The following is a 13,097-nucleotide window of genomic DNA, read 5'->3' on the forward strand; positions in this document are numbered from 1 at the left end:
CTCAGTAAAAGAAAGTTCTTCTTTAAAACCAAATTAATTTTTATTTATAATCTTTGGGTGATTTCAGTCTTATTGAATTCAGTCTTCACAATTGCGGAAACAATACAAAAACCTAATGATGTCTATGTGTAACTAATATGTCGGTCGCTTTTAACCCCACCGTAGAAGAGGAAGGTTAATTTAAATATCTGAGAATTGATTAGCATCAGAAATCATCAGACTCGATTCGATAGCGTTCGGTTTCGACGAATTACCGACCATCTTCCAGGAGGGAAAGCGCGAGTCGAGAGACCCGAATAGAAGACTGAAATTCCGTTCTAAAATGAAGGAACTCGAAAACGTCTGTTTGAGTACTACGACTCTCGAATTCTCCGAAGCAGGATGAAAACAAATTACACAGTTCCGAAACCGTGATTTCCATCAACTCTCGACTCGCGCGTGCCCTCTTGTCTAGAGATACGTACAGCTGGACGGAGTGCTCCTCTCGCGAGACGAAGGTTTACCTCCACGTCTGAACAGATAATATATACAGCAAGACACGGGGGATGCTTCTACATAGTGTACAAAGAGACAAAGGGGAGGAACGAAACGGAAGAGAATCGGTTAGCTTCTCCGTTTGTTCGATTTACGATCCAAGGGTCGAAGAAAGTGCGATGCCATGTTCCAATTCAACTAGAAGGCCGGATAGAGTCGCGAGGAATCGCGAAATCGGTAAAGAAGTTGAAACGAAGGTGCAACGTACCTGGAAGAGAGGCTTCTCGATCGACGGCGAGGCTGGGATCTGAACGGTGTAGAATTTTTGCTCGAACTCCGGTCCGTGATCGTTTATGTCCGCCACCGCGATCACCACGCGGGTCGTCGACGACAGGGAAGGCCTTCCGTCGTCTCTCACTGTCACCTGAAACACAGAATGATCGATCGAACGTTTGAGATACGCCGAAGATTTATCGCACCGACTCCGTGGAAGGAAAAATTCTGCAGTACAAAACATTCGCGCGAATCGAGAAAAATGAGTCACTCGGTGGGTGGGGAAGGTTGGATCTGATGCATTATTCTCAATACTTCGGATGGTGTGTTTAACAGGATGCGACAGGGGGGAAGGAAAGAAGAATCGCAGGTAGTTTCGACGAGTCGAATAAAGTTGGTATCCAGTGGGACGACGCATATGTGTCACGATACTGTTTGCATTACTCTCAATATTTCAAGCAAATTGGTTTACACTTTGGAGACAGTACTTCTATAATTTTTGTCTATGAAGGAATAATTGTACCAAAACAAAAATTAGTTGACCTCCCCCTCTTGCGGGGGAGATTTGTCTGGAACAATCCTTCGTTGCGAGTAATAACAGACATTTTTAGATATAAGAACAAGGGTTACATTATAGGATTATAAAAATCATTATAACCCTGATTTCGTACGTTTAACGAATTTCTTTTCACTCGCTACGGGTAACTTTCGTTTAACGAAATTATATCGTTCTGAGAGCGCGAGATGGAAAAACTTGATGCGATGCATTTCGAGGCCGGAATCAAATGGCTCCAATTCCGACTGTTCGGGAAACGGAAACGCGCAGGGGCAAAGTGGTCTGCCATAGTTTCCAACGTGGGTAACGCAATATCTCGAAACGTTTCTCGCTGGTATGAGTTTCTTTTCTTTTCTTCTATCCCACTTACCGCGGCCGTTGCTCTGATTCTACACACTTTCAGGCTTCTTCCTGTTGGTACCACGGATTCCTTGGATTTTCATTCGCGAGTATCGCACGTGCGATCTGCGCAATCGGCGAGGCTGACCGGGTGCACGCTCTTCCGATCGTAAAGGTAAAAGGGACAACGGAATCTCGACGAGGACGTCGCCAGGGGGAAACTTATTCCTCAGACATGGGAAACGTTCCCGCGGAGGAGATAAGGCTCTTGCACTTTCCGACTATTCCATCCAGCTTACGCGATTGGCCTACGGGCGTCTCATTCTTAGGTTAACCCATTCAATACGGCTACGTTTTTCGTTTTTTTTTTAAATTACTTTATTGAAGGTCACATTAACTACGAGGTTATTAGTAACTACGTCAATGATTACAATTTGGTTATAATTTATTTTACATGTTATATTTCATTAATATCTTGACTAATTTGGGAAATTCGTTTCTCTTGGTAAGGATTGTCTGCATGCTATAGGAAAGTTTAAACTTTATTCGATCGTGTTGAATTCCCTGACATTCTTCAATTAAATGTTCTACTGTAAGGGACTCGTCACAAAAGTTTCATAATGGTGGCTATAGTTCACTTATTTTGTTTAGGAATGAGTCAGATTTGTGTGGCCAATTCTCAATTTTGATAGTGTCACTTGCAGTCTTCTATTTGATAGGGTTGGAATTTTATCGCTGGTTGATTTTGGATTTGGTGTAGATTCGTTGGTGACATGTTGATCCATTCCTGATTCCGGATTTCTCTTGCTGTTTTCTTAATTAAATCTATTGTTTCATTTAATACGTGCGGCATTTGGACATGTGGTTCATGATATTTTGGTGAGCCATTCTTGAGATATACATAATTTAAAAAAGGGGGCTAACCTGTTACCTTTATTTAAAAAAAGAAAAATGATTTTGTACTACGAATTAGCTCGTATAAAAAATATTTTAGAGCTCCTGTATTGAGGTTGGACGTGTCGAGAGTGATTTTTAGATTATTTTGTTGTCTTGTTATCGAAAGCACGAGCCAGAATAGGAAACGTTTGGACGCTCATTTCTGTATGATTGAAAAAAATCGAGGGAAAAAGAGGCGATTGGGTTTTGCGGCGTGGCGAGGGAGAAAAAGTTTCATTGAATTTACTAAAATGGCCAATCGAGAACTGTCATAGCCAGAGCTGCGGTGACAATCGAGGATAGTTTAATTACTTTGGGCAGTTGTTTCGTTAGTCTCGAACGTGACTATTTTTCCTTATGCCAGCCAGTGGTTTTACATGTTGGCACATCTCGCGAAAAATAGCCGAAAGCAATATCGGAGAGGTCGATCCTTCGTTGTATCGTTCACAGCACGTTACCCTGGTTCGTGTATCGATTAACCGATATATCGGGTTATCAATTACCCTTAGCGCATATTGGCCGAACCACAATACGCGATATCGAGATTTAAAGGCAGTGATAATTTATCGTTTCGTTCCTCTAGGTGTTGATACACAATGAATCGCGGAAGTATTAGCACTATTTCAACTGGTGGCTGCTGATATCCTTTTAAGATAAATGTTATGGGACTTTTACCGATAAAAATATACACTGTTTAATTAAGATTTTAATTGATACCAGCTTTTCGAAGAATAGTAGTTTAATAGGTATTCAAATAAAAAGGCTAGCAGTAGCAAAACTATTTATACTCGTTTATGTTCCATTTATAATTGAATTCGATTTTTATTTTTCCTAATGTTTCAATGATGCCTGCGGTATGAAGAATTCTCAGGGAAATTATTTACACGAACACCCTTATTCCATGCACTCCTCGCGATCGATATTTAATCACATCCGTTTGGTAGGAATGCACAAAGCTAGATTCAGACGCTGAGCGGTCGGACTTTATGTATTCCGCGTAGGTATTCCACTTTAACGTTTTCATATTTTATGTCGCCGAAACCGACGTTTATGTGTATACATATTGACGAAATTATCATTGCATGTATATTGTTCATTTTATGTACAGACGTAGAAACCCTTTGTACAGGATGTTTCTTAATATGTGGGCGCTTTTTTTAGGGTAAGGTCCTGACACGAGTACAAATCGAAAAGTCCTTTACCAATTTGCGAACTGTGGCTTCGTTATCGAGATATAAACAGTTGAAATTTGAATCTATAGAATGCATACTTGGAGAATCAATGACAAGCTCCAAACTTCCCCTATTTTCACGAAGGCTCGCAGCATATTTCAATACGAACAAAATCCCCAATCACGAGCGTCAACAAAAGATCTACGCGTAATTTTGCTTAGTTCCATCGCCATTGTAGATGTAGCGAACCCGACCATGTAACCACACGATGTGTAACAAGAACTAGCTAAGTGCGGAGCCTCGTTGATACGTCTAGTGGATTTAAGCATCCAAGAGGATCGCGTTCAATCCAACCATCTAGCAGCAGTCGAGGCTTGGGTTCGTCTGGTATCCCACGGTGGTTATATTATTTAATGTCGCGGCGGCAGGTGGGACGTTTTAATATCGGCCGCGAGCTCTCGTCGTGCAGCAGCACGAAACCACGGGGCTAGCTTCTGGGAAGGCAATTTACCAGGGTGGATACGTAGGCGAAATTCCGCGCAAGCGTCGTTAGCGTCGTCTAGAACGCGCGCCGCAAGTCTCTCGTTGACTTTTCGCGAGGATAATCGCGATAGTCGCGTTCACAATCATATCAGATGTATATTATCGGGAAAGTACGCTGGTAATACAGGATTGGCTTGGAAATTAGGTTCGTTGCTGTTATTGAGTTGCTCGAAGTCTACTCGCATGGAAAGAATTTATTATTGAAAGTGAATGATGGCGATGCAACGATCAAACTGCTTTATTGCCAAGGGAAGCGTTCTATCTGTACCGCTCACCTTTGAATTTACTTAAAAAATAATAACATAATAAAATAAAATTTGACTTATTAAATAAAGGGTGATTCACAAGCCACGAAGAGCTTCGCAGTCCACCCGAAGCGACAGAGGCGCGTGTTCAACGGGAGCACTAGACCATTCTTGAAATGCCCAAGGTATCCTGTTTCGAGGATCTCCTCGAGGAGCGTTCTCTCCGTGATTAGGGACTAATAGCGGAGCATTGCTCGCAGGAGTTCTTTAGAATCTTCTCCTCCTGCTTCGTCTCGGGATTCCCCTCTCGTCTCCGCGTAATTACCCCGTCGGCCTCCGGTGATTTCTCCAAGCCTAACTTCGCGTTCGCGGCTATGTAAGTCGCCACGCGAAATCCACTGCAGCTCGAAACGGTGCAATAATAAACTCCGTTTCGCGGAATGTCGCCGCGCTGAAACACGCGACCGACATTACTCCTCGTTTCTCGAAGCCGACGAAATATCGGTGGAACGAGGCTGAACGGAATGTTAGACCGAAACTGCAAGAATTACGACTCCGGTTTGCGAATGCAACTCGAGATTGGTCGCGTTTGATCTGATTGCAAAGGCGTTTAAAATAAAGATGCTACAATAGAATTCTTTCAGATCAGTAGTGACCAAGAGATTTCACTTCTTCCACAAAAAGAACGAAAAATTTCTCACAGGCAAATACGTCAAAACTTCCTTTTACTAGAGGAGATAATGTTTATCCCTTCCTCGTCAGTTAGAGTTCACTTAATTTCTTATGCACTTTGCGTCTCACCGTTCCATGCTCCCGACCAATCTCTATTTTGCAAAATTTTCCCAAGCGACGGTCGAGCAACACTGCAGATAAGGTTTCCTTTGAAGACGCGTCTAAGAATGTATAACCTGTTTGAGGAAGACGTCGAGGGTGCTCCAGACGAAAGGAAGCGGCACCCTGGACGGCAAAACCTGCTCCGTGGACTGTGCAAATGGCCGATGGCGCCCGGTAAGCGCCATTACCTGCGCTTTTCGAAATTCTCTTCTTTTACGGTCCTTTTTATGCGTTCGTGTACGCTCGACGCGCTTGCGTTACGATCCTGCGGCGCAGAGACAGGAAATCCTGATTTTTATTGAGACAACGGTGAGTGGCTTTCCTGGAGCTCTAATAGAGTGGATGTATTCCTAGAGACGCTGGTTCTATCGATGGGAACCAATGGCCATAATATCTGACTGGCTGCACGCTGTGTGCCATAACTATGAAATCGTTTTAAATTTCATGGGTCATATATATATATATATATGTTATGATATCCACAGGTCCTTAAAAGTTTCGAACAAGAATCTCTTTATAGATAAATTCTCAATACAGACACTTTTTTTCTCGATAAAGGAATATTTTAATTTTATTACAATTTACTTGTTTTATTGTTCGGTTTATGTCGTTAAAGCATCTGCTTAGGATGAGAACGAGCGAATTTCAGGCGTCGAGATGTCGTTGGTCACTTTGGTCTAGAAATTTTTGTTCAAGAAATTTGTTGCTTCCATAAAGGAATATTTCTACTTATTTTATTTTATTTTATTCTATTTTTATTACAATTGATTTGTTTTATTATTCTGCTGCTCAAATCTGCTTAGGGCAAGTAGGGTTTCCAGATTCGTAAACCTCAGGCATCGAGAGGTCGTTGGTCCCTTCGGTCAACCTCCCCCGATTCGTCGAAGGTTTCATTCGACCCCCGAGGTCGCCTTTGTTTTCTTTCCCCGACGCAAACCAACAGATCATTAGGCGGGTATCATTCACTCGACGAAGTGGAAAAGCGTACATAATTCGAGGGCTGTCCTCTGGGGCACCTATTCGTTTTACTTCCCTTCCAACCGAGTCATTTCCCGTGAACGGGGGAGTAGCTTAAACGAAAATAATTTTGGCGAAGAGGGATGAAGAGGACGAATGCGATTCCAAATCGAGAGTGGCCTCGTCGAATCGAATTTTAGAGCGAACGGGACTCGGTGATTGTCAATTCATTCAGTGAATTACCGTCGACCTTCGAACCAAAGTCAATTTTAACCTCCTTCCGAAGTATTTCCATTTGGGAGGAAAAAATATTCCGATTCGTCTCGTGCTTCTAGATGATTGACATTCAATCAGTGTAATAGAATTAAAAAGTAGCAATAAGACTGCTTGGAGCAAAGTAATTATTAAATTACATTTTTCCATTTATTTTATTACAGTATCTTTCCAAGCTTTGATGTTTATGGCCCTCTTCGGTTCTTTAAAATTGTTCAGGAAGAAATGAATTTTTAAATATTTACTAATTACTAATCTCGCGGAAATGTTACGTTATGGTTAGTATTTTAAGGAATTAATTATTTTTAGTAAATAGCTACACGCCGGGTTCGAAGGGGTCAAGGTGAGATTGAATTCAATTAAATGTTTCGTGCGCGACTGTTCCTTTCAAGTTTCATTATTCGTTCTACGGCGAAAATATAATTCAAAACTTTTCCTTCGAGCTCGTTTGACAATGTGTCATATTTTTCTTTCATCACATGCGTGCAGAGGTATGCAAAGGTTCAGAGTATATGTTTTTTATTCGTCGACAGCTGGAAAAAGAGCATCGCGAAAGGGTTGTTCGTGTACGCGAAGCTGCACGCGAAAAGGTAAGAATTCGTATCGCGAATGAGGCTTGTTTGTTCTTCAAATTCGACCAACGACTATCGAGCTTTCATCGAAGTACGGTTACAAGAGACTTTAACTCTTTGAAAATTAATTTATTTGAGAATTTGAGTGAGAATTTCATTTTTACAATAACGACAGTGAAACTTTGATATTTTTTCGGAAGTGTGGGTCGATGATCGATGCAGAGGTTGGTCAGATCATCGAGCCTGGACGAGCTTGGATAGAGATAGAGTTAAGGGATTTGAATGATACGTCTCGTTTAGCTCGCAGCTATGGATTGGAAAACGCTTAAGGTCTCTGCCGCAAGATGGTTAAGTGGTTAGATAAACGTTATCCTTTCGGGCAACATATCTTTGATTTCAAAATAAAGCGATGTTTTTGCGTGGGACGTTCGAAAATATGCGCAAATAGTATGACACTTTAACCCTACAGTGCGCATATATCCATCAATGGCATTTTTCTTTGATATTTTATTACACAACAGCAGAAACAACAACTTATGCGCTGTTCCTAACAAAAATAAGACATCTACGTTATAAAAAGATCACAACGCCATTGAAGATAATTATTTTTGCTCCAAATGTGACAGTTGCCATCAGAATTTTTGCGGTGGAGTGTTATTAGTGTTAGCTCCGATTTGAAAAATTACGCACTGTAGGGTTAAACGTACAACACCGGTGTCTCACAATTTCACTTTTCCATTTCCCATCGAGGGAAAACGTGTTTTATTATTTTAAGCAAGATTCTTAATGTTTATTAAATATAAAATATTATATTTTCCCCTATTTCATTTCTAGTATCTATCATCGAAAAATCCACGCACACTCTGTACAGCAGGTCGACTTCCTACCTTCCACATTAGCTTAACGATTACGCTCGACAAAAACTGGGAAATTCATTTCTTCCGTTTAGAGAAAAATAAACTATGACCGTTCCATCGCGGTTTAGCGACGAGTTAGAACTTTATTACTCGTCCTCCTTTATATCAACGTTCCTTAATCGACCGTATCCTCGTATGAAGTTATGCTCAGATAGCGGCTGGAGATATTATCACAGGAAACACCCTCGTAATTGCGGTCGTTAATAATTAGAACTACCTCGAAACGGAGTGGTTGTAGCCCTAGGGGTGGCAGAGAGGAGCAAACGGTATCGAAGATTCGCCGACCTCGGCATGAGTATTTCTCTTAATTGTCTACTTGTTTTTGCCCGTAAAGGAAGTTTGTTTTCAATTAACGAGTGGCCAGAACGTGTAATTAATAACTATAGCCGACGGCGGCGCTGAAATGGCAGGTTCCTGTGAAAGTGACTGTACAGTTCCTTCCCGCGAAAGGACTTGCCGGGTGCACGATACTTCATGGCCGTGGATGCTTCCAATCGGGACAATGTTGACGAAGTTTCCAGAGAATAGAGCCGTCTATCCGCGGTGGATTCTCGTTTTATGCCCGCAATTCCGACTCCCTTGAAATTCTTATATCCGGCGGCTATTTTTGACGTTCTGATATACATATCTTGCTCGCAATAAACTGCTCGCTACGAACGAGAAGGTATCGTGGTCTTCGATTTCTATCCGCAATCTAGGGCTCTTCGATATCCGCGTCGCGGTACAACTACGGGTAATCTGAAATTCCATCAATCCCGTAAATATTGGTTACCATAAAAAGTGTATCTTCGTCGTCTCATCATCGATGCACGTGCGAGTAAGTTTGAACGAGAGATAGTGGTAACCTTTAAGAGAAAAATGAAAATGTTTACAAGGGTGGATTTTATTTTCAGATTCTCAAGACAGATTAACGCATTCGCGATCGGCACATTTTTTACGTTTCTAATTCTAATACTGAGCACCGGCGAAAATAATGAAGTTCTGAAGTTGGTTGTCGCAAACTTTTATCGTTACGGCAAACTACGGGGAAAAATAACACAAAAATTCCTAATAGTGTAGTTTTCGAAGAAAACTGGCCTTTCTTCATGCCCATAAATAGGGACATTTAACCTAAACGATCATTTTTAAATTTTGTGTTTTTAATTCTGAATGCCAGGTCTGAAAGGATTAAAATAAAAATATTTCCATAATATGTATACTTGTTTTTAAGGCAGATAATACACAACCAGGAATAGAATTTAAAGTAACGTGAATTCACGTCAGCTGTTTCGAACGTGTCTAAGATAGATCGAAATTTGAAAATAAAGTATGATAGATTCTTACTTTAACCTACTTTCGGATACTACATACACACAGCTGTCTCAAACAAAATTGCTCAAAGCCACCATCGGTATCACTCCCTTTCGTAACTCGTGTCGCCCGCAAACTTGGCGTAATAGCAAAAGCCGCAGGAAAGTTGAGCGAAAATCAGGAGAGCTACGAAATCGCGGATATATTGTTGCTTTAGAATCGGAGACAATGGTGCGTTGATCCGGGCGAGTTCACGTACTAGTTTCCCTTTGTTTCGGGTATTTCCCGTTACTACGTCGCTTTTTTCCCTATTAGTCGTTCAACCGTAGCACGCGCAATCCTTGCAGGAGAGGGTTCTGAAGATTCTTGAATACTCATTGTGATTAGTGCTTTCTTTCTTCTTTTTCCGTTCTCTTCCTCTGTTTGCCGTGATTGTTCTTTTCCTATATGCACGTCTAAATTTCGGTATGTCTCCTCTTTCACAGTGTTCTAGTGTCCTGCACACCTATACATTTAATTGTTTTAGTGCTCCCTTCAAATTTGGGAAACGTGGTTATGAGAAAAACGCGTTTAAAGTTTTCTGTATTAAAATACCAAAATTTTTTTGCTCTTACGGCTATGTAAAGGTAATATGCGATTCCAGGAGCGTACGGTAGACCTTTGCGAAAGCATTCTCCATATGAATAGGAAGATTTTTAAACAAATAAAAGTCAACTTTTTAGACCTGCTAGACCAGACTCCTTCCTTAAATTCTTTGTCTTTTTCCTTCTTTTACTCTTCTGTCCTACTATTTTTCTTGTTGCTCCATCCCTTCGTTCCCCTATTCCCGTGATTATCTATTTCTTCCTCTAATTTCACTATTCTCGTTCGGTTGCGTGCTCCTTTTGAAGACGCTTCCGCACCCAAAAGACAAACTCGCGTAGCATTGCGACAGAGAACAGACGGAGCAAGAACGTCGAGCGAGAGCACCTGGCGGGGCATCAATTATGCGCGGTTGACGTGCAAACTTCCTGTGTACAGGAAACGCGAAGAGGACGCGCGCTTTTCTTTGCTTCCCGTTCCATTATTCGAGCAAAAGGGAAACCTGTAACGAGACGAAAATCAAGGGAGCCGGATACCTCCAGGGCGACGCGACGGGGTCGCGGGGAGACGCCTGGTGCCCTCGACGACGAAGCCCTCGAGTAGCTTCACCGGAAGAGCTAGCTGGATAGAGAGATAGGCGGTTCATTGTCGCTGCGAAGAATGTACTTCTCGTCGACGGTGAACAAGAGGCCAGATACAGCCGACGAATGTTCCCGTCGGCGCGCGTGTAATTATTCTTTATCGCTGACGAGATAAATCCACTTACCGTGAAAAGGAACACACATGGCCAGGGGTTTCGACAAAGTAATTGGTACTTTGTAACAGAGAGGCACCGCCATGTTGGGATTTGGTGTGTCAATGGATTTAGGGGAACGAGACGGCACTGTTTTCTTTAAATCTACGAAGAAAATTGTGTTTGGATAGGTACAGTTTGTTGCTCAGGAGTTGGCGAAGCAGTTCGATTGGTTGTCACGTAACGACGACACCTTCACTTACACGCATTTTTGTTATTGGCTAGTTTATCGAGATAAATAGCAATAGTAACTATTAGCGTAGATATATGTAAGAAAAATTAAAGAGTTCGAGACGAATAATATACACTTTGTATCTAACTGACAGTGTGGACTATGACTATGGAGTGTGACTCCTCGAAAGAAAGGGAGCTCTTGAGAGAGCAAAGACGGACCGAACGGTGAAATTTCCTCGCCTCTGTCCTTTTCAGTTCGTAGGTGCCTCACCAACTCCTGAGGAATATACAATTACTAGTTGTGGCCCGCGGTTTCACCCGCGTGGAATACTAACGTTGCAATCCCTTTTTACTCCCTTAGGGCTTGAATTTCGAAATATCCTTTCTTATTCCTTGTATACATCATAAAGGAAACCTCTGTGCAAAATTTCAGCTTTCTAGGTTCAAGGTCAAAGGCCTGGACGTTGATTGTAATTAGTCAGAGCTTCATTCTTACACATATATATATATATAGACTAGCGTCGTTTTTCTTCTTTTTCTTTTGTTCTGAACATTAAGGTCGCTAGCATGATCGTACCCTAAGCTCTGGACCTCCAACAGACCTAGAGCAGTTCCAGAGCAGTCCCACCTTCCACCTTTTTTCCCATTCAGTCTTCTCCAACATTACGTCTAACTTCAAAGTAAGGTTTATAAATTTCTGCGAGCATCGTTTCGCAAACGACGCCCGAGGAAACTTCCATTGTCCTCTTTTCATCCTTAAACCGCGCCGGCGGCGACGAGCCCTTCAATTAAAAAGCGGGTTTCACACGTTCCTGTGTATCAAGCGCGGGTTCAAAGGATCATCCGACTCGTCCATGGGGAGGTCCCGAATAAAAACAAGTAGTTTCGGAATCCCCATGTCGCCGGTATTAAGTCCTCCCTCGGAAAAAAGGTTCCGAGTGTTCTCTCGCGTCCTCGTCCTTCCTCCTGTGACGGGGTGTCGTCGCGCGCGAAGGTGGAACTTTTCATTACAATGCGAGAGAGATCAGAAGTAAAGCCGGGTGTCGTTCGTGACCACCGGCGCAAAGGGAATACCCGAGACCGTCAATTAAGCGACTTTAGCGACGAGTTCGAGTGTCCATAGTAGCTGTGCGTGGAAGGGTGCTCACGGCGAGTGCTAGCAAGTGAAAAAGAAAGCGAGAAATCGGGGCCAGAGGCACGAAGAGCCACGAAAGGGAGCGAGAAGTCGATGAAAAATTGCGGCAAGAGAAAAAAAAGGAGCTCACCCTTGCTGAACGAGCCCTTTTCTTTCTTTACTGCGCTCCACGATCGGGTGCCCCCAACCCCCTTTCTTCTCGTTCTTTTTGTACCCTCTCCCCAGCGCCTTCTTTCGGCCTGTAATACGTGGCGCGATGGCGTCCGTGGTTAACCACCCCAGAAAGGTGCTGAATACGCGCGATATTTTTCTGCGATGGAGCCAGACCGTCCGACCGGAAATTGGCAGCCTGTACGTGCAAACGAAACCGATCGTAGGTATCGGTGTATACGGGCTGCGGCGGTAACATCCACCTGCGAATGAAGCGGAAGCCACTACAATGGATCTTTTAGGCCGAACAGGTAGAAACGTGGCTTACGGAGCATCGCCCAAATTTAAAAATATTAGGTGGACTGGAAAGTAATGTCGTTTCTGCGAATCTCAATACCTGTTTATCGTTCATCAACTCATTATTATCCATCAGCTTTTATGGATTTAGCATTGAAAATATGCACACTAGATGGCAAAAGGCTGTTGATAACGAGGGTAATTACATAATTAATGGAAAATAGAAACTTAGTAAGAATGTATTCGTTTAAATTTGACCCTTTCAGACTTGAATTATTTTTTTGCTCGTACTAATGTTAACTTGGACTAAAATTAGTATGAAAAAAATTTTTTTAAAATCCTCATAGTGTGGTTTTTTTTTTAAGAAAAATGGTCTTTCTTCATGTGCATACATTCGCCCTAAATAATAGTGTCGGTTATTTTTAAATTTTGTGTCCTGAATGGTGGACGCCAAATCTGAAAGGATTAATATAAAAGAAATGACATTACTTCTTGATCCCCCTATCTTGACTACAATCACTATCAACTATCGGTCGCAATTTGTATAAATGCGTGGAACACATCCCACCCCGGTAGTTGCTCCCC

At 42.2% G+C, this 13,097-nt stretch overlaps 1 protein-coding gene across 3 annotated transcripts in view; it reads right to left on the minus strand.

Annotated features, from left to right (window-relative positions):
* The window catches only part of LOC128895736 (fat-like cadherin-related tumor suppressor homolog), a 534,418-nt gene that overhangs the window by 31,576 nt on the left and 489,745 nt on the right, over nucleotides 1-13,097 (minus strand). For all 3 annotated transcript variants that reach the window (XM_054158615.1, XM_054158598.1, XM_054158607.1), the window contains one exon: nucleotides 743-898. In XM_054158615.1, the coding sequence (XP_054014590.1) occupies nucleotides 743-898 (156 nt within the window). The remainder of the gene's footprint in view (nucleotides 1-742; nucleotides 899-13,097) is intronic.

This window comes from Hylaeus anthracinus, unplaced genomic scaffold, assembly GCF_026225885.1.
Source record: "Hylaeus anthracinus isolate JK02 unplaced genomic scaffold, UHH_iyHylAnth1.0_haploid 0, whole genome shotgun sequence".
Lineage (NCBI taxonomy): Eukaryota > Metazoa > Arthropoda > Insecta > Hymenoptera > Colletidae > Hylaeus > Hylaeus anthracinus.